Source organism: Hermetia illucens, chromosome 2, assembly GCF_905115235.1.
Source record: "Hermetia illucens chromosome 2, iHerIll2.2.curated.20191125, whole genome shotgun sequence".
Taxonomy (NCBI): Eukaryota; Metazoa; Arthropoda; class Insecta; order Diptera; family Stratiomyidae; genus Hermetia; species Hermetia illucens.
Window position 1 is genome coordinate 135967160 of NC_051850.1, and position 19881 is coordinate 135987040.

General features: G+C 44.7%; 1 protein-coding gene across 3 annotated transcripts; it reads left to right on the forward strand.

Moving 5' to 3' along the window:
* Nucleotides 1-890: 890 nt before the first annotated feature.
* Nucleotides 891-19881, forward strand: LOC119649419 (trypsin-2-like). Of its 3 annotated transcripts, none has more exons than XM_038051558.1 (7): nucleotides 891-1129; nucleotides 1193-1297; nucleotides 6803-6934; nucleotides 9332-9442; nucleotides 9509-9643; nucleotides 19521-19687; nucleotides 19745-19881. In XM_038051558.1, the coding sequence occupies exons 1-7, from the start codon at nucleotides 1025-1027 to the stop codon at nucleotides 19845-19847; spliced, it is 858 nt and encodes a 285-aa protein (XP_037907486.1). In that variant the 5' UTR covers nucleotides 891-1024; the 3' UTR covers nucleotides 19848-19881. The 3 variants fall into 3 exon arrangements, 2 of the variants coding, with proteins under 2 accessions (XP_037907486.1, XP_037907487.1); XR_005249130.1 differs by having other exon boundaries at nucleotides 893-1129; nucleotides 19598-19687; XM_038051559.1 differs by lacking the exons at nucleotides 19521-19687; nucleotides 19745-19881 and adding an exon at nucleotides 9716-9863 and having other exon boundaries at nucleotides 892-1129.

The following is a 19881-nucleotide window of genomic DNA, read 5'->3' on the forward strand; positions in this document are numbered from 1 at the left end:
TTTGCAGTCTCCAGGGGCGTGAATGTTAATGAGGCTTATATTTCTAAACTTGCCACGCAAGAGCAGAGTGCATAGCCATTCGCTTATGTTTTCAAAGCCGATAACAGCAGGTTTCATTTTTTGGATGACTAAGAAACCTACTCCGAGCACATGGTTTACTGGATGGCCACTATAATATATAGCCCGAGAAAATACCGTCTGAAATAAGGGCCCAAATTCTCACCATTATTCTTAAGCGCATTGGTCAAGGCATTTACTGTCCGATCTGCCAAACAACTTTCCCACTAACGAACGACAGCTGGATCATGAGAGGGACCGATGTTGAACTTGGAGGTTTGAAGCTTTTCGGGATTCGGATTTTTGTCCTTTACAATCAGTTTAAACCCAACTCACCAACTTTGTACTCGAAAAATGTGCTACCAATGACTAGGTGTTGTATGCCGCGGGAATTCACAAACATCTCAATTCATTTGTCATCGATTGGCTGACTTTTGCGAATCCCCGTCTTTTGTATCTCATCAGAGATTGTTTATGAGTATTGGGCGTTTTTCGTTCTGAAGCAAGTGAAGATCTGGTTCATTGCGGAAACATGCAGCGGGATCGACCGCCAGTGAGTGCTAATGTATGGTGTCTGAGCTTCATTGTTGCGCCAGTTCTGGGTTTGCGTAAAGGCTAGTCCTGTCAATCAAGGAATGGTTGGCTGGCAAACATAGAGATTTCGAGAATAATCCTACCCAGCTTGGCTTCCCTTGTGTATTTAGGTGTACACGTAAACTTCCGTCCCGATACTGAGAATGTAGGCTCGGTAAGTAGAAGGTCATGTAGTTTCATTTCGTTGAGTAAAGTTTAGCGCACTAAACCGTGCGTCGTTACTTGTTCCTGTTCCAGATTTTTTAAGAAAATCGAGTTGACTTAGGCGTTCCTTTTAGAAATTCAATTCCAAATTTGAATTTATTGGGCCCAGGCTTGATTTAAGCAATTTATTTTAAATTATTTTATTTTGGTTTTAGGAAAAATTATTATAATGATATTTTTAAGATGTTTTGCTCTCATGTTATTTTCACTGCTCGAAATTCAAGCTCGCGTTTGTTCTGGATGGTATGCTAGACTGGGCCAGTTCCCTTCCGTAGTAAGTTCGCTAAGTATCGAAAATATTGAAGTTATTAGGCCCTTAACCTCTTCTTTATTTTAGGTATCCATTCATCGGCATCAAGTCTTCTGTAATGGAGTTATCGTTCACTTACGATATGTGCTGTCAACAGCTCATTGTTTTGACGACATGAAGGAATATGACCAAGTGAGTATGTTTTGTCTCCAGTAAAATTTTAAAATTAGTATTTATGCTGCCAAAGTATAAAACAGTAGCCCAAGTTAGCCAAAAAGTCATCCTATGTATATACGAATATTAAAAAATCTGTCGGTATCTTGCTATTCGCCGCTTATGTGGTATGGAGCGTCAACCACATCCAAGTGCCATCACTCGCGATTCCTTCCCGAGATGCTCGGACATTGTCAATACGAATCTGGACAAAGTGCTCCTCGTGCATCCCACTAGTCGGCCACCTTGGAAGGGTCGATTGCATTGCACGCCGTAGACAGTAATGCAATTGTCGCTCCTTAATGCCTTTCTGTCTTCCTTCGGGAAGCTGACCTGTACACCGACCAAGTTCTTTGTTCGATAAAGTACCAGGCCAACATACTTCGAGTACAGATAACTTGTGTTCACGAAGGCTCAGAGCTTTTGAGTGCTAGAGCCAATAGTGGGAAGCTTAGCTACTTTGACATCTAATGCTGCAAGAGATCTTAGTGGAGTGGAAATGAGATCTACACCGGATCCTTTTCGCAAAAGCAAAAAACTTGGGAGGTCACCACTGAGTGCAACATTACCCCTAGTATTCGGGATTTGTCGCAGGATTCGGAACTGAATTTGAAAAATCCCCGGACTAACATAGTTATCGATGCTGTAAAAGACGATCGTGGAAGGCAGCAAACTGCAACAGCGTTTATTTCATTGGGATAACGCATAAGTGAACTCTGTGAGTTCATTAAGGAGAGGCGGAATATCCACCAAAATATCAGGGCTCTGATACGTGGAATTAAGTTGTCCTGTATTAGGGCGATGGAAGGGAAAAACGCCCAAGCATCATGCGAGAGACGCAAGTGATGACTCCTCAATATAAGGTAGGGGAGAACGCAGGCAAACGGAGTAGGGGTGGAATAAGAATCCCAAGAATAAAAAGGCCTCTTCGCTGAAGAAGGCTGCGTCAGAGAAAGTTTTGGGTAATTCTTCGATTACGGCGCCAACTGTGAACAAAGAGCAAGAGTCTATACCTCTTAAACCCGAAGAATGGACGAAGGTGGGTAGCAAAAAGCGGCACAAGGAGAAAAAGAAGATGCGTCCGGAAATAATCATTATTTCTAAGAAAGGAGATGTGCCCTACGCCGATATGCTTCGGGAAGTCAAAGCCGATCAGGAATTGACAGGCTTGGGCGGAAGTGTGTGTCATATCAGACGTACGAAAAAGAGGGAACTGGAGCTGAACAAATCTAGTGAGAAGACAGTGGATAGTTTTCGCGGTCAGATAGAAAAGGTGCTGGGTGAGCAAGCAGACGTGAAAGCTCGAAAGCACCAGATAGTAATCGAGTGCAAAGACCTAGACGAGGTCACCTCACGAGAGGATATCTGCGCTGCGCTAAGAGAACAATTCAACTTAGCGAAATAGAAGAAAGGGCTATCATAGGGATGAAGAAGACATACGGAGGTACACAGACCGTTATTATGAGCTTGCTGGTGGAATCAGAGATTAAACTGATTACTGCGGGCAAGGTAAGAATAGGCTGGGTCGTGCGCCAACTTAGAGAGCAAGTCTTCTTCTTTTTCTTCAGACTTTGTTCCGTTCACAAGCGGGGTGGGCTCGTCGTGATCGATTTCGCCATTTGGCTCTATCAAATGCCTGATCTGGATGCAATTTCGAGGCTTTCAAATCCCTATACAGCGTATCAAGCCACCGTTGTTTTGGCCGGCCTTTTGGTCGTTTACCATCAACTTCGATGTTCAGACCAATCTTGGTAAGTGAATTCTCGTTAGCGTGAATTACGTGACCATACCATCCAAGACACTTCTCTCGCAATTTTCCCACGATTGATACAACCCCATAACGATCGCGGATATCCTCATTTCGGATGTGATCAAAACGTGTCACGCCACTAGTCCAACGTAACGTCTTCGTCTCCATTACTGCAAGACGCCATCCATTGTCTTTTATAGCCGGCCAACACTCAGAACCATAGAGAGCGGCAGAACGGACGACATTTCGGTAAATTTTAGATTTGTTGACGTTGATACGTCGATCACAAAGAACACCAGTTGTGGAACGCCACTTCATCCAGGTTGCATTAATGCGTGAAGCAATTTCTTAACGCAGTTCTCCATTGGCTAATAGCGTTAACCCAAGATATTTAAATCGCTCAGTTCTGGGCAGATCACTGCCGCTGACAGCGATTGTACCTGTTTCATGGGGATCGGTGGTCAAAAATTCAGTTTTGTTTAGATTCAATCTGAGACCGTGTTGTATGAGGCGATCATTCCATTTTTTGACAAGTTGCTCGTGATCATTTTTGCTATTGGACGCTATGAAAACTTCATCTGCGTAAAGCAGTGTATAGGGCCCTGATCGTTGGATGTCCCGTGTAACAGCGGCCAAAAAAGAACAAAGAGGAGTGGTGAGAGGGCGCTTCCTTGATGAACACTGACAGAGACACGAAGCGGATTTGATACACCCGCCATACTTCGAACTTTACTTTTCGAATCGTGGTAGAGTAATTGAACCCAGTGCACGAGTTTTTCTGGCACTAAGTGTTGTCGTAAAGCATACCAGATGAGTTTGTGTGGCACACGGTCAAACGCTTTCTGTAGATCCAGAAATGCAATGTAAAGAGGGCGATGCTTCTCACGGTGTTTCTCCATGTGTAACCGCGCAGGGTATATTGCGTCAGTAGTTTCTCAGTTTTTGAAAAATCCGGGTTGATTCACGGTTATTTCAACGATTTCGCGAATACGGTTGTCAAAAATATCCATAGTATGGGAAGGTAACCGGATCGGATGGTAATGTGAACATTCTGCTGGACCACCTTCGTTTTTCCATATTGGAACAGTGGAACTTTATTGCCAGTTAGATGATATTCCTCTTTCCTGAGCAACCCAATTAAAGAATTCCTCTACGGACACGGGTTGATTTTGTGACTACAATCAGAGCCCCGCTGTGACAAGCAACAACGGTACGGTTCGTGGCTTAGCATTCATACTGGTGGATATAAGACCTACCTAAATCTCTACCAAACTAAGGAGTACGGCACGCGTGTTGAAACGCAACACCACGCCGTGCCAGAAAATTTCTTCCTCTTGAGCATAACCAACAACCCCCATGAAACTCCCACTAGGGGGCCAACCGCAAATAACCGAGCTGTACTCACATACAACGGGAGTTCACCCGAAGTATGAGAGTCCAGGGGCTATCTCGGTTCCCATGGTACCAGTGGTGGTGAAGTTTCGTGACCAATTTGCCACTTCAGATGAGTCCTCGTGCAGACTCGGGTCTGATCGCCTTGTTTAGGCCTTTGAAGCATTCGCCTACTGCATCACGGCCGGCAAACCAAAGTGAGTACAGCGTCTCCCGGTGCCACCACTATGGAGGTTCTCCTCGGCCACTTGGTTTTGGTTTTGGTTTTGCCGACAGGGTTGCCGCTCGTCTTCCTCGCCCCCACCTCTGCGCACCAATTGCGCTGACAGGTGGAACTGGTCCAAATGTCGGCAATGATTGTGGAAGTGGAGGATCAAATCCTTCGGTTGAAATCTACTCGAAATATTCTCGCCCTCTATCCGCTGCGGCTCGACGGTTGGTAAGCAAGGTACTGTTCTTGTCATTAACGCAACAGAAGTGTTCGATATCCTGTCTGCGTTCGTTGCGGCTTTTGGCAAGTCGATACATATCTCTTCCATTAATGGAATTTAAAGAAATATACCCGATTTTATTGCCCCGAGTGCTGGTGAACCAGTTAGCTCTGCAACAGAGCTCCAATGTTGAAACGCCCCAGGGTTACCTCTAAAGATAACGGAAGGTATTCATCCGACAGGCGCGTCGACTCCCCCACTCTTCATTACGGATTTTTCTAATAAGTTATAATATATATAGCATAAATATAGCATTTATATATATACAGCATCTCCACCTCAAATTAACAATATTGCAGATGAAATTACCAATTTATGAAACGGAATTAACATTTTTCTGATTCGAATCAACCGCTTTCCAAATGGAATTTTGCAAATTAATTTAATGAATTTTCAAATAAAATTAACATTTTTTCTAATCAAAAATTAGGTTGAAGTCCTTTGATTATGGAAAATGGACTATGATTGGTTTCTGGAATGTGCATACGATCCTCCATAATGGTAGCGAGGATCTTCAGAATACTCACTTTTTCCAACTCGAGCTAGAATTCCAACGACATAAGCTAGACATTCTGGGAGTACTCCTCTCCCCCTTTCGGCAGTATGCTATTGTACTCTGGAAAGACGAGTGGTAGTAGACGCGGAATTGACATTGGATTTTTTTGTATTATAATAATAACGGTTTTCGGAATGCGAAGATGGAGTCTTGAGTATCGAAACGATAATGGCGGGAGGTTTCCAGATATTTTCAATTTCCAACGCCCCTCATTGGCGGCACATTCTTTGAGCACAGAGACTGCCATAAGAACAATTGGCTTTCCACTGACCGATCTCATACGAGCAATCAGATCGGCTAGTTTGGGATCAGCAGTAGATTTAGGGCTTGCCTCCTGGATGTGCGTAATAAAAGAGGCTGACATCAGCCTAGAAATGGATCATCATCTGATATCTCGCCTTTGTTCACAATGGTGAGCACCTGAAGGCGTGAAGAGACCACTTCACGGTCGTATTAGTTCCAGTGAGGTTCTTCATCTTGTTAATGAAATGACTAGTCACCGTAACATGCGAATAAGGGCTGTTCCTCCAAGCAGAAAAGAAATCTTCTCGGCCAAGAAACCGCTGGGCTTGACGTCACCCCGCAGAGTTATTTATCGCTGCACCAATAGTTACTGCGGATCCAATACTTCAACTCGCATGTAAATCTTGGTAATCCGAGACCGATGGAAAATAGAGTGGACGGAAAAAGGACATGATCGCTAAGATTTTTAAGAAGGGCACCTGCTTAAGTGTGAGAATTGGAGAAGTATTTGGATGCTCCATGTCGTCACAAAAATTATAGCTGAAATAACCTTGGAGCGCATCAAAGACCTGATCTGGCTGGTTTCCGTTCCGGATCTTCCTGCGTTGATAACATCAACACCCTACCAATAATTTTGGAATAGCGCGCGGAGTTTAGATCTCCGCTACATCTGCTCTTCATCGATTTCCAGAAGGCTTTCGATAGTGTGGCAGGCTGGCACCCTATGCAGGAGCGGCACTCCGGAGAAAGTAATAGCTATTATCAGAGCGACATATGGAGGGACAAACTCTAACGTTCAGCACCGAAATGAACTCTGAAAGATTTTGAAGCCGAAAGCCGAGTCCGCCAGGGTTGCATCTTGTTAGCGACATTATTTCTTTCCTGTTGTCAATGGCATTCTTCATATTGTCTTGTCCATGGTAAATGAAATTTGATTTGAAGAAATGTTCGCTTCATTTGAAAAGTCGTGAATTTGATCTGGAAGATTGTTAATTTCATCTGAATGTTTCTAGTGGAAATGTTATATATGATGACTTTTTTTTAAATTTCAGTATACAGTTGCCGCCGGTGTATTGAAGGTGCCGACAGGTGAATCAGTGCAACAAGTACGCCGTATAATTAATGTAACAAGATATGATGAATACAATGAGAAATCGAGAAAAAATGATTACGTCCTTTTGAGGGTAAGCACATTTACAATATTTTTAAAATACCCTACTTATTAATCTAACTAACGAGTACTAACCACGAAGCCACGTAGATCTTGATTTTGCATCCGCAAGGTTAGCATGTCCACGGGAGAGGAATGGTGGTCTGCGTATAGAAAATTGACCACCGCGTTTTAACATCATTCATGGAGGATGAGGTTTACGCGTGCGATAGGTGATAAACAGGAATTTAGAAGAACACTTACGTTTGTCTTTTTCGTGTGTGCCTTGGCTATTCCGAAATTAATAGTGAGATTGCATGAGTTAGCTAAGATCTTGCGGGTATACTTAGCTCTGCCTGAAAAGCGTGCATAGTTTTTTTACCGCGAGTTTTAAATTATCATATTTGAATTTAACACTGCAATCATGTCAAATTATAATTTCTGGGTGCGGGAAGAACCGAGAATCCAGCCCCTGTATCGACAAAGTAGTTGAACCGGCTCAAGGGGTTGCAAATTGTGAGGCGACTTGATGCTGTATTTTGGATAGCTTACAAGGGCCTTGGTTGAGTACAACTCAGTATCCTCGAGATGCTTTGCGAGCACAATCAGTGCTATATTATCGGCGTAACCCACCACCGTTCCCCCGGAACCGGAAAGTTAAGTACATCTTATAGATGATCTTCCACAGTAGTGGGCCCAGTATAGACACCCGCGGAGAAAACATACTCCTTGGGTCCATCATCGGTATTATACCAGAGTATTCGCTCATGCAAGTAGTTTTTGATAATAGCGGCGAGGTAAGTGGAAACACCAATCGTCGCCAGAGACTTTCCTATAAGGTTCCAATTGGCCGAGTTCAATGCATTCCTCACATCCAGGGTCATCACCACATAGGATTTGCTGGTACAACCCCTTCCATGAATTGCATTTTCGGCCAAGCCAGTAACCATTTTGATGGTATCAATGGTTGATCTGGCTTTACGGAACCCATACTGCCTATCTGAGAGGCTCCCTTGGCTCTCTACGACTGGGAGTAATCTATTATAAGGAACCCGCTCCAAAATTTTTCCCATAGTGGACGGTGCCCCTGGCGGTTTGCCAGCCTTAGGCAGCAGCATCAGCTTCTGCCGCTTCCATGGTGCAGGAAAGATGCCCTCGGACATGCACGTTTCGAACAGCTCCGCGAACATATCCGGTCTACATTTGACGGCAAGTTTGAGGGCCTTATTCGGTATGCCGTCCAGACCCTTGCTGTTGCCTATTTGATTGCAGATATCTAGCAACTCGTTCCTGGTGATCGGCGTCACATTCAGGGGAAGCTGGAAGATGTCAGTAACCCACTCTTGTTGGCGAAATAACCCCTGGATTATTTTCAACAAGAGCATAGGGAGTGTGATCTGTGGACATGATCGGCTTCTGAATCGTCCTGTCGATTTTATATGCGCTACCCGACGGATTTATGTCCGCTTCCAAAATGGGCTCCTTAAAACATTCTGCTGGATGGCGAGCTTGAGGTTTTTGCAAGCTTCCATATAGGCATGCTCCTTTTGCCCTTGATCGATCCTACCTATTGCCCTCTGAGCCGTTCGTCTGGCTTTGCAGCAAATCGATCGAAGACTGGCAAGTTCACTATTCCACCAAGAATTGTCTTCAAGTGGGGAATGAGCATCTCCGAGGCATCGACACGTCATATGCTTTAGAGATGCTTTGTGTAACGTGGAGAGGTCTATCCGTGGAGGTGCCTGTTTTGCTAGGCAGGTCTAGCACACTTCCTTGAATGTTTCCATCCATCCATCGCTTTTGCAGGCTATCATGGTGTTCTTTTGGATTCCGGCTTCCGGCTCCGGCTCCGGAGTCTCCTGCTTTGTGGCCCCGTACTTAGTTCAAAGGTGATTGCCTGGTGGTCGCTGTACGGGAACTCCTCGCTAACTTGCCAGAACATGTCACGTGCTAGCGCAGGGCTGACAAAAGTCAGATCTACAATTGAACCTGATCCCCCTTTCCAATAAGTGTTTACATCGCCTTCGTTGCCCAGAACTACATCCAACTGGGCAATTGCTTCTAATAAGCACCGCCCACATACTCACAGAACAAGCAAACAAAACCTTTCATACCTGAGGCGCCGAGCTTCCGGTTTCCCAACTTATTCCTTGATGTTTTAAACTATGTGCGGTATTTATTATTAAATAAATATTTTGACATCAGGAACCATTCAGTCTCTTTGCTCTACTCTTTGCTTCAACGGTTGTAATAACTCGACGAAAAAGGTAGGTTGGTACACTCTCTGAATTTCAACCCAAGTTTCCGAGTGCCTAGGCCCGGTAGTCAATAACAGTTTGTATAATAGTTCATATAGGCTGATTGCCCCATATCCAAATTTACCCCAAATGAAGGCCAGCATACTAACTCATTCATTGGATTTGGATTTCAGTTGGATAAACCATTTGTGAAAACGGAGCGTGTATACCCTCTCCCAGTTGGTTTCCTACACGGAGACGGTATAACAAACTGCCAAACTGCTGTATGGGGAGTAAACACAAAAGTGCGGTCCATTTGATAGCGTCATCTTTTTATTTCTTAATATTCACCTGTTTTTTTTTTATTGAAGAATCAGCAGTATACTTTAAAATACATAAACGTAAAGGAGCTGGACTTTAAAATATGCTCCTCAGTTTATCCTGGTCAATACGCTGGGGCGAAGTTTTGTGCGGGAGCAACAGGTGGAGTAGATGACATGTGCCAAGTAAGTTGAGTTTTACGGTATACGTATATATATTGAAAATCGTTGAAGTAACTACAAGTTATCATTTAATAGGAGTCAAGGATAAGCGCATATTGAATAATTAATATAATGTTTCTAAGATCCCTTATCCACGATTTGTGAAGCGAAAACACTGCAACATTCGGATAGCTATGATAGTATTTGCCCCTTTCTTCCCAGTAAAATGAGCCGCAGTACCAAAAGTACCACTCTGGGCTCAAATGGGGTGCCAGAGGCTCAGCCAAGTGTAGTAATATTGTAAAGAAAAGAATTCCGGGCTTGACCCAGCGGTAGGCCCCAGCAACAACACTTCCCAATAGTTTCAAACCATCGCGAGAGAGAACCCTTTGTACGTTATTGTAACGAAGTAACAAAAAGAAATTAACAAAACACTGCAAATGCTCAATGAAACTGTTGTAACATCAGATGATCTTACATAATGAAGAACACTTAATCATACTCACTTGAAAATGTGATCACCTAATTTCCCTTGGTAGCAACTTTGATATTCTTGTCCTGCAAGAAACTTACACTATTAACTATTCTCCCCTCTTCAAATTTATTTTGGGTTTTAATCTAACAGCAAAGTTTAGGGAAGACAGCGTAATTTTGGGGTTCCGCAAGTCTATTCGTTTCCGCCAAGTCAACTATGTTTCAGATTATGATATTGTCATAGTTGAAACGCTCAACCTCATTTCTAATTTCGTGATCGCCTCAGTCTATCTCCCGCCAAGTACTCAATTTCAATACGGCCTTTGGTAAGCTCCTCACTCATTGTGAGAAACACAACAATGTATGCATTACTGGGTCACTACCTCAGTAATGGCAGAGGGATGCGATTGGAGGCTGCTGCCCTCAACTCCTCACTTAATTTTTATTAATAATGGGATGCCTGCTTTTTTTAACTTCAATCATCAATTGGCCTCGGTTCTAGCCTTGCTAATTCTGCTAGTCAATGTTGGCAGTGTAACCCGATTATGAATGAAATATCTAATAGTCACCACACTCCCATTTGCATCTCTACGCAGGGGCTGAATATTGCTCTTAAATTCAAGATTGATTCAAATAGGTTAAAGGCGAACTTAGCGCCTCAAGAAGACATTTCGCAGCACGAAAATGCGCCCCGCAAAAGACGCAACAAGGGCTGAAATACCCGACGAGACATCGGGACGCGCAGATGGAGAGAAGGACTCGCAAAGTGATGCGGCACCTGCAACGGAGTCAGGAACCCAGACCATACCACGCAGTGCTATAAGAAGGCACACAAACGCAGTGCCGAGAGAGGCACAGTGGAAGCTGCCGAAACTAATCAAACGTTTTCGAATATAAGCCTAATGGGAGGACTGTCGACGGAGCAAGCTGAAGAAGACAGGCTTATTAAGAAATGCGCGGAACTTGCGAAGCACATGCGATCTGCGACGTTCCCCCAGAAAAACATCGGCAAGGGGGTGAAAACAGGCTAATGGAACTGGAGGAGCTCCTGGACAGGATTTCATATTATAGGCGGACATAGAAAGTAAGAAACAACGGTCTACGACAAGGGGATGCCCTATCATGCGTCCTCCTTAACCTCGCCCTCGAGAAAGTGATCCATGATGCTGAGCCAAATGCAAGAGGTACGATCCTCTTTAAATCCACCCAACTGCTGGCCTATGCTGACGATATCGACATAATGGGATGAACCACCTGAGACATACAAACTGCCTTCATCCAAATCGAGCAGGCGGTGTCTAGCGCGAGATCTTGGGCTGCACATCATGGGCTGCACATCAATGAAGGCAAAATAAAACATATGGTGGCAACGTCAGCACCGAAAATCAACCAACCAACAACATCAAATCGCACTGGTCAAACGGGAAGAATAAAGATAGGAGAATACAACTTTGAGACCGTTGATAATTTCTCCTATCTAGGGTCGAAAATCACAACCGATAACCGCTACGATAATGAAATCCGTGCACAGTTGTTGTCAGCCAACAGAGCCTATTTCAGCTTACAAAAACTGTTCCGCTCGAAAAGTCTCACCATAGGATCAAAGCTCTTACTGTACAAGACAACGATCTTGCCAGTCCTCATACAATCTGTTACATAAGAGCGTGGTCACTGTTACACGTAGATAAAAAATCAGAGCGTCCTGTTTCTTTTTCTATGACATAGAGGGCACCTCAGTCCTTCATGCTTTTTGTAAAAAGTCAGCTCTCTGTCGAATTTAGTCTTCAATTGAGTGGTTTTTCGAAATGAGTGCTGTTTACGCCTCTCGCTTTGAGGCAATTTTTCTATGTTTGCATGAAAAAGGACCCAAATTAACGCAAACTGCTGCTGCGAAATATATGGGAAAGTCGAAGCAGTTCGTTAGCAAGTGGATAAATCGCTATAAAAAGGTCGGTAACGTTGATGATTTTCCTGATCGCGGAAGTACAATCAAAGTCTCAAAAAAAGATGAAAAAAAGATTCTCGTATTGTTCTCGAAAGATCCAACTTTGACTTTACGTGGAGCTGCTATGAAATTGAAAGCAAAAGGTGTTAACATATCTTACGGAACGATTCGCAAGCACTTGCTTGCCAATAAACTGAAATATCCCAGTACTTTGGAAAAACCAGTGTTGAGTGCAAAACACGTTGAAAAACGAGTGGAACGGGCGAAGGAAAACTTGGACCGCGATTGGAGCAACGTAATTTTTTTTGATGAATCCTCCTTCTGGGCATTTCCGAGCATCAAACACGCCTGGACAACCTCCACCAGTAGGATGCTTCAACGGACTGTTAAACACTCCGTCAAGGTCCATATTTGAGGGTGCTTCTCAAACAAAGGTTTCGGTACTTTGTTCTTATTTACCGAGAATTTAAATGCCGAAAAAATGAATAAAATATATCAAAAGGCTTTGTTACCATCTGCTAAGCAATGGTATATTAAGAAAAATGAAAGCTGGATCCTTCAATAGGATAACGATCCGAAACATCGGAGTCGAGCGTGTAGCGTTGTGGAAGGCGCAAAACGGAGTTGTCACTTTAGATTGGCCATCTCAGTCACCGGATACAAATCCCATGGAAAATGTGTGGGCTCTAATGAAAATGCAGCTTCGCAGACGCAAGCCATGTAATTTAGATCAACTTTAGGTCTTTTCCGGTAGAATATGCAGAAAAACTAGTGGAAAGTATGCCCCGACGGTGCCAGGCCATAATTGACAATGCAGGAGATTGGACTTGCTACTGAGGTATTTGCATTGAGTATTGACGACCAAATTATCAATAAATTTGCGAATTTTCGAAAAATCAATTGTTGTTATTATTTAACAGTGACCACGCTCTTATGTAACATACTGTATATTCCTCGGAAAATTGGGTTCTTAGCAAGAAGAATAGCGAACTCTTGGCCGCGTTCGAGAGAAGAATCCTCCGAAGAATTTTTGGCCCCCTACATGAGGATGGACCATTGCGTAACCTACATAACGACGAAATCTATGAGCGATACCATGCCCGTCAAGTTGTGGATAAAATCCGGCTAAATAGGTTACGGTAGGCGGGTCACTTAATCCGTATGGATGAGGATGATCCAGCCCGGAAAGACTATAAGGGCGATATCTATGGCAGGAAAGAAGACAAAGCAGACTCTGCCTGAAATGGAGCGATGGCGTAGATCAGGATGCCAGAGAGCTTTTAGGGATATCGAATTGGTGGACCTCGGCGCAAAACCGGGATGTCTGGAGTTCCTCATTAAGGCAGGCCTAGACCGGATACCGGTTGTTGTGCCTTTGACGATGATGATGGAAAGTAAGAAAAAATCCGCAGGAAGCAGAAACAACCGCGCTTCCCGCCTAGAAAACTACGAGTATCAAACGGATCGGTGACAGCCCATTGCAAAGTGAACTTGGGGAAAAACGAAAGAAGGAAGGGACATCTGAAGGAGACTTCACTCAGGTAATCTCCAGGGCTCAAAAGAAGAAGGGGAAGAGGAACAAGAGACAATAACACGTCGCGCCATCAGAAAAACTTCGGCCTAAAATTAGGACGGACACAAAGGACGGAGCACCAAAAGAAAAAGGGGGGAGACGAAGGAGAATTAGACGCTAGCGTTGCTTATTAAGCCGACGGAAGGCAAGATTTTTACGGAAGTCCTCAGCGAAATCTGTTATAAGATTAAACCCGTGTCTCCATTCGTAAAACGAAGGGTGGTGGAGTCCTAGTTGAAACCATCCCGAAGACAACAAATAAAGTTACGTTCTGTGAAGCAGTCAAGGGGTTTCTGGGAGAAAAAGCTTTGATTTCCAGCCTGGGACCCATGTGTTCTTTGGAAATCCGAGACCTTGACTGACAGAAAAGAACGAGGTAGAAGAGGCCGTCAAACGCGAATGTCCGGAGGTAGCCAATGTCCGGATTGGTATCACCTCTGCGAACTCCCGGGGCCAAAAACACGCTGTGGTGGAAGTTGCCGAACAATCCGCGAGCAAGCTTCTAAACAGTGGGAAAATAAGAATTGGTTGAGTAGTGGGTAGGATACGAATCCGGGCCGCCCCAACCAAATGTTACAAATGTATGGATTATGGGTACACATCTGCAAACTGTCGGGGACCTGGCAGAAGGGCAATATGCCATAAATGCAGTCAAGCCATAAAACAAACACCTGCAATGAAAAGGAAAGCTGCACCGTATGCAGGGACCCTGGTGCGACTCATGAGAACGTTGCGTACTTTGCGCGTTCGGGTGGTGTCCAGTTTTCAGAGCAGAACTGGAAAGAGCTAGGATACGGTCAACATGATTCGCATCCTACAAATCAATATGCGCCGTAGGGCAACCACTCACGAGTTGCTAGCGCAGTTCACTGCAGAGAGCAAAGCCGATTTAGTACTGATCAGTGAGCAGTACCAAAACAAGGGCCCAGTTTCATTACACTCTGACATATCAGGTACCGCTGCTGTCTGGGTTCGGGACTGGAACCTTCTTAGGGTTTTTACCCGGTTTTGTATGGATTCGGTGTTCAGGGATCACGTTTTTTAATGTCAATTTTACGCCGAATGAGAAGATGCCGGACTTTCGACGGAGGTTTTATGCTTTGGAGGACGCTATTTTAGGCACAGATGAGCGGAACGTGGTCGGGGGTGACTTCAATGCTGGGGCACTTGAATGGGGCATGCCTTACAGAGACTTCAGAGGGAAACGAATTCCGGAATTCGTGGCGAGAGGTGGTTCTAAACACCGGATTCACCCCAACGTTCCGGTGCCCGGGCTGCGTGGGAAGCATTCCAGACGTAATCTTCCCGTCGGAATCGCTGGTGTTGCTGGCGAGTTCTGGAAGGCTTCTCGGCAAGCGACCACCAATACATTGCCTTCAAAGTGGTGGACACAAACTCTCGGTGTGCGTCACCCCAGTGATCTTTCTGTGCACGGAACATCGCGAAAGTGAACACAGGGAAGTTTATCGAAACTCTTGGACCAGGTTGGGTCGCGTTGGAGGGTACTCCTGGGGCAGTGGCGCCGCAGCTGACACTGTCGTAAATTCAGCTATGAACCTGATAACAACGGCGTGCGAAGCCTCCATGCATCGAGGCGTAGTAAACCTTCCATGTATTGGTGAACAATGGAGATCGTAGAGCTCCGGGAGGAGTGTCGCAGGCTACGCCGTTTAACACAACGTCTAAGCGACCGGGTGGAAGAATGTACTATAATGACGGAATACAGCCAAAAGGAGCCTCTGCAGCGCAATAAACAAGAGCAAAGCTTGCTGCTGGCAAGACCTGGTCGACGAGGTGAATGGGGACCCGTGGGACTCGATTACAAACTGGTAACACGAAAAATCGGGGCTCTGTGGAAATCCTGTTCACTTGAGGGCAAGTAGATGGACCGCATTGTAAGGGCACTATTCCCTGCGCACCCCGTACGAGATGATGATGTCGGCACGGAGAGCGCAGAGGACTATCACCTTTTCTCTATAAAAGAGTTGGAACAGTCAGTACTCTCTATGAAAAACAAGAAGGTGGCAGGACCGGATGGTATTCCAGCAGAGGTATACAAACTGGTATTCCAACACCGGCCAGACCTACTGCTCCGTCTATTCAACGTTTGCCTGAAACTGCTCATTGGAAGGTGGCTAGGTTGGGAAAGTGCTCGAAAAGCTCATCTGAAGTAGACTCGCTGAAACGATACGCGCTGCCTGAGATACAGCTCCCCGGTAGTTTGGTTTTGGAGCAGGGAGATCCACAGTTGATGCTGTCATGCAAGTCGTGGACGCCGTTCGACGAGCAGAGGCACATAGCGGCCGAACTCGACGGGTGGTTCTCCTTGTAACATTTGACGTCAGAAACTCCTTTAATTTGGTAAGATGGAAAGACATTCTAGGCACACTAGACAATACTTTCAACGTGCCGGATATTGAGGTACTATCTGAGGAACCGCTCCCTGCTCTATGAAACACTAGAGGGTCAAAGGTGGATGGAGATCACGTCGGGAGTAGCACAGGGATCCATCCTAGGGCCGGACCTCTGGAACGCTACCTATGACAGTCTACTTAAACTCGACATGCCGAAGAGTCGCGCCTGGTGGGCTATGCAGATGATGTCGCAATGCTTGTCGCTGGACGCACTGTCGAACAGGCGCAAAGCAGACTCGGCATATTGATGCGACGGGTAAGCGGATGGATGACTACTCGTGGTTTCAACCTTACACTGGAAAAAAACGAAGTAGTCATCCTGACTAAAAAGAGAATTCCGACCCTGCGTCCCATATCGCCCGGCAAGTCGATAATTGAGTCAAAATAAGCGGTAAAGTACCTCGGGTTGACTCTTGACTCAAAGATGAGCTTTTCTGCGGAAATCAAAGCAGCAGCGAACAAGGCTGGAGTTTCGGCGTTAATTAGGCTAATGGCAAACATTGGGGGTCCTACGTCTAGTAGGCGACGTCTCCTGATGAGTTCAACACAGTCTGTCCTGCTCTACGGTGCAGAGGTATGGGCTGGCGCTCTTAACAAGGCGGTATATCGTAAACGCCTCGCGCAAGTACAGATACGGGGAACTTTGCGGATGGCGTCTGCGTACCGCACTGTCTCTGAACCGGCCGTGATGGTGATCGCGGGAGTGATCCCCTGTTCCCTTTCTTGCTAGGGAGCTTGAGACCAGATACAAGCGCAACGGAGATGAGCCAAGGGAGGTGGTTGCTTGCGAAGAACGGCAACACACTCTAAACGAGTGGCAGCTCTCGTGGCAAAATGAAACTAGAGGCAAATGGACTGCGCGGTTCATTGGCGACTGAGGTGCGTGGCTGAATCGGAAGCATGGTGAGACTGACTATTTCCTTACCCAATTTTTAAGTGGGCATGGAAGCTTTCAGTCTTACCTGCGCAAAGGAAGGAAAGCCGCGTTCTCCGGATTGTGTGTTTTGCAATGAAGTTGTGGACGACGCCCACCACACTTCTTTTTCTTGTGGAAGGTGGAATGGGGTTCGTCAGCAGCTCTATTTAAACATAGGGGATCTTTCTCCAGACAACATCGTCGAAGAACCATGTTGCCCATTACTCTTTGCTAAGAAGATAGAACTCGACCGATGGAGTAGCCAGATGGCAGGGGGTTCCCTGAACTGACAGTTCCCCTCCTCCTTTCCTCTCCCGATGGTGAAAGGAATTCCCTGATTTGAAGGCTCCGCAAGGCGGGAAAGTTCGGTGACTAGCCTGAAGTAATGTGACAATCGGTTCCAGGCTAGCTCTCTGACGACGGGGAGGTGTTTAGTTGGTATTCCGACGACGTACCGAATCGGGAGTCCAACACTGTGTGCGTAAATGCATTCACCTACGCTATAAAAAAAAATTAATGTGCAGCTCAAAATCTCGCGCCGCCTGCTCGATCTAGATTAAGGTAGACAGTACATCTTGGGTTGTCCTTCCCACGATGTCAATATCGTCAGCGTAGGCCAGTAGTTAGGTGGACTTGTAGAGGATAGTGCCTCTTGCATTAAGATCTGCATAGCGAATCACTTTCTCCGGGCCCACATTAAAAAGAATGCACGATAGAACATCTCCGCGCATTAGGCCATTGTTGATGTTGAATGGTCTCGATGGTGATCCTGCTGTTTTTATCTAACCTCGCACTTTGGTCAAGGTCAGCCTAGTCAGCCTTACCAATTTCGTGGGGATACCGAATTCTCTCATGGCCATGTATAGTTTTACCTTAGCTATGCTATAATTGCTGCACTGCATGATATTTCCCTTTTTATGTGTGGGGCAGATAATATCTCGTTATCAGTCGTCAAGCAGCAGCATATCCGGGAGATGACTTCTAAATCCACTGCTGATCGCGAAGTGGTCGATCTGATTGCTCGTAGGGTATCGGTCAGTTAAAACCTAACTGACCGTATCAAGCTCTGTTCGCGAACATTGTGCAGAAATCCACAAAACTTGTATTTAGGAGTGTAGGATAAGATTGACCTCAATTTCTACATTCAATACGGTTAAACTACTTTGGATGTCTGGTGCGTGGTGCTATCAAAAACTGGGAACAAGCTTCCTGCAATGACAGGTGGGAGAGCCTTGATACTGCTAGAAATACTAAGCATGTCCTGTCACAGTCAAGCAAACATACTGTAAAGTTTATCCTGTGGAAAAACAGGAAGACTTGCAGAAATATTGTGGGCACCTTGACTGGCCATAATTCTTTAGCTGAACATATATTTAGAATAGTACTTCTCCAGACAATACGCGCCCATCCTGTAAAGAGGAAGTGGAATCCATGGTGTCGGTGCTCCACCTATGAACGAATGAGATATTAGATTTTTGGTACTGATGTGGGTCCAGATACAATGATTAGAACGGACCCACTAGCAGAAATCCCGCGATAAATGGGATTTCACGAAGAATCGAGAAAATGAACTATTACGGTCTCACTGCTCAGAGGCTTTACTTCACCCTCGCCTCATACACACAAGAATATACATACATTCATCCAATAAGAACCTTCCCAAGCTTATGGGCTGCCGCGCGTCGAATGATCCTCGTCGGTGCGCTAGACAAGGTATTACAAAGGTCGTATTTTCATTGGAACTTTAAATACGTATCAAAAATAAACGCGCTTCTCTCGCTGCACAAACAACAACACAAGCGCAGCGCGCAATACTTTTATGATTATAACCCAGTTTCAAATCTTATCCTTCGCATTATAATTTTGCTTTTTTAGGGTTCTTCACTTTGATCTGACTCAAAAGTTCCACGCAAAAATTTTATGCAAGCAAGTCTGAAGTAAAAGTGGCAGTGAATAGGTCCACCAAAAAAAAATTGTCTCTATTGGTAGCTATATGACCTAGCGAAATGTCGACTGCTGATTTTCATCAATAAATATTAATAGCGCATTAAGGTGGTCGACAAGGAAATTTGTTTACTCTTGGATTTTCGAAGTTATTCCTTTTTAAGGGTTTTGTGTAAAACAAAACCTTTTAATAAGGCTTGCTGTCTGTCTGTCCGTAAAGTGTATTTTCCTCGGAAATGGTTGCAGCGATTTACACCAAATTTGGTGGAAAGTTGGGAATTGTGAACGCTCACGCATACTGTTTTTTTTATTGGGGGAGGGGGGGCTATTAGATGAAAGACTTCGGTTAGTACGTTTTCCGAAGCTTGTCTTATTTTTGACATTTGTTGGAAAGGTTGGGAGTACGGGGGGTCGAACGTGATAACGGACCCATTCTCAAAAACTACCAAACCGAAAAATCTGAAAACAATCAGGAGGCTGCCACTATATGGTACCTAGGTTCCGAAATACCTTCCATACCAAATAAAGTCACTAATAGTATATTACAAAAATCGCTTTCCCGACTTATTAGTGCCTACAGTTCAGTTACACAAAGCTTATTTTTTTTTAACACTTATTCGTCTCTCTGCACGTAGGGTTATTCAAACGATAGTTTGGTTTGTAGCGGCGGTCCTTTGATTTGTAATGGACAATTTATGGGACTTATTTCCAGTGGGGAGAATTGCGGTAAAGAAGGACATTATGCCGTTTACTGGTATTCCTACCTCCTTAGGTGGTGGGTTCAGGCAAAGATAAAAGAACGGTATGAATATTTTATAATTTAAATTTTCGATAAGACTTTCCGCTAACATATTTATAGGGATCAACTGTGTGGCAAATTATTCAGAAGTGGGACTTTGGGTACATACCCCGGACTTACTTTGCCGATTTATATTACTTTGCATGTCTTTAACTTGAATTAATGTTACTATTGAATAAATATAAATTTTATATCTA

Coding starts and splice junctions, on each gene's coding strand:
- LOC119649419 (XM_038051558.1), top strand. CDS start 1,025: ATGATATTTTTAAGATGTTTTGCTCTCATGTTATTTTCACTGCTCGAA. Junction 1,130..1,192: donor TGGGCCAGTTCCCTTCCGTA/GTAAGTTCGCTA, acceptor TCTTTATTTTAG/GTATCCATTCATCGGCATCA. Junction 9,644..19,520: donor GAGTAGATGACATGTGCCAA/GTAAGTTGAGTT, acceptor CTCTGCACGTAG/GGTTATTCAAACGATAGTTT.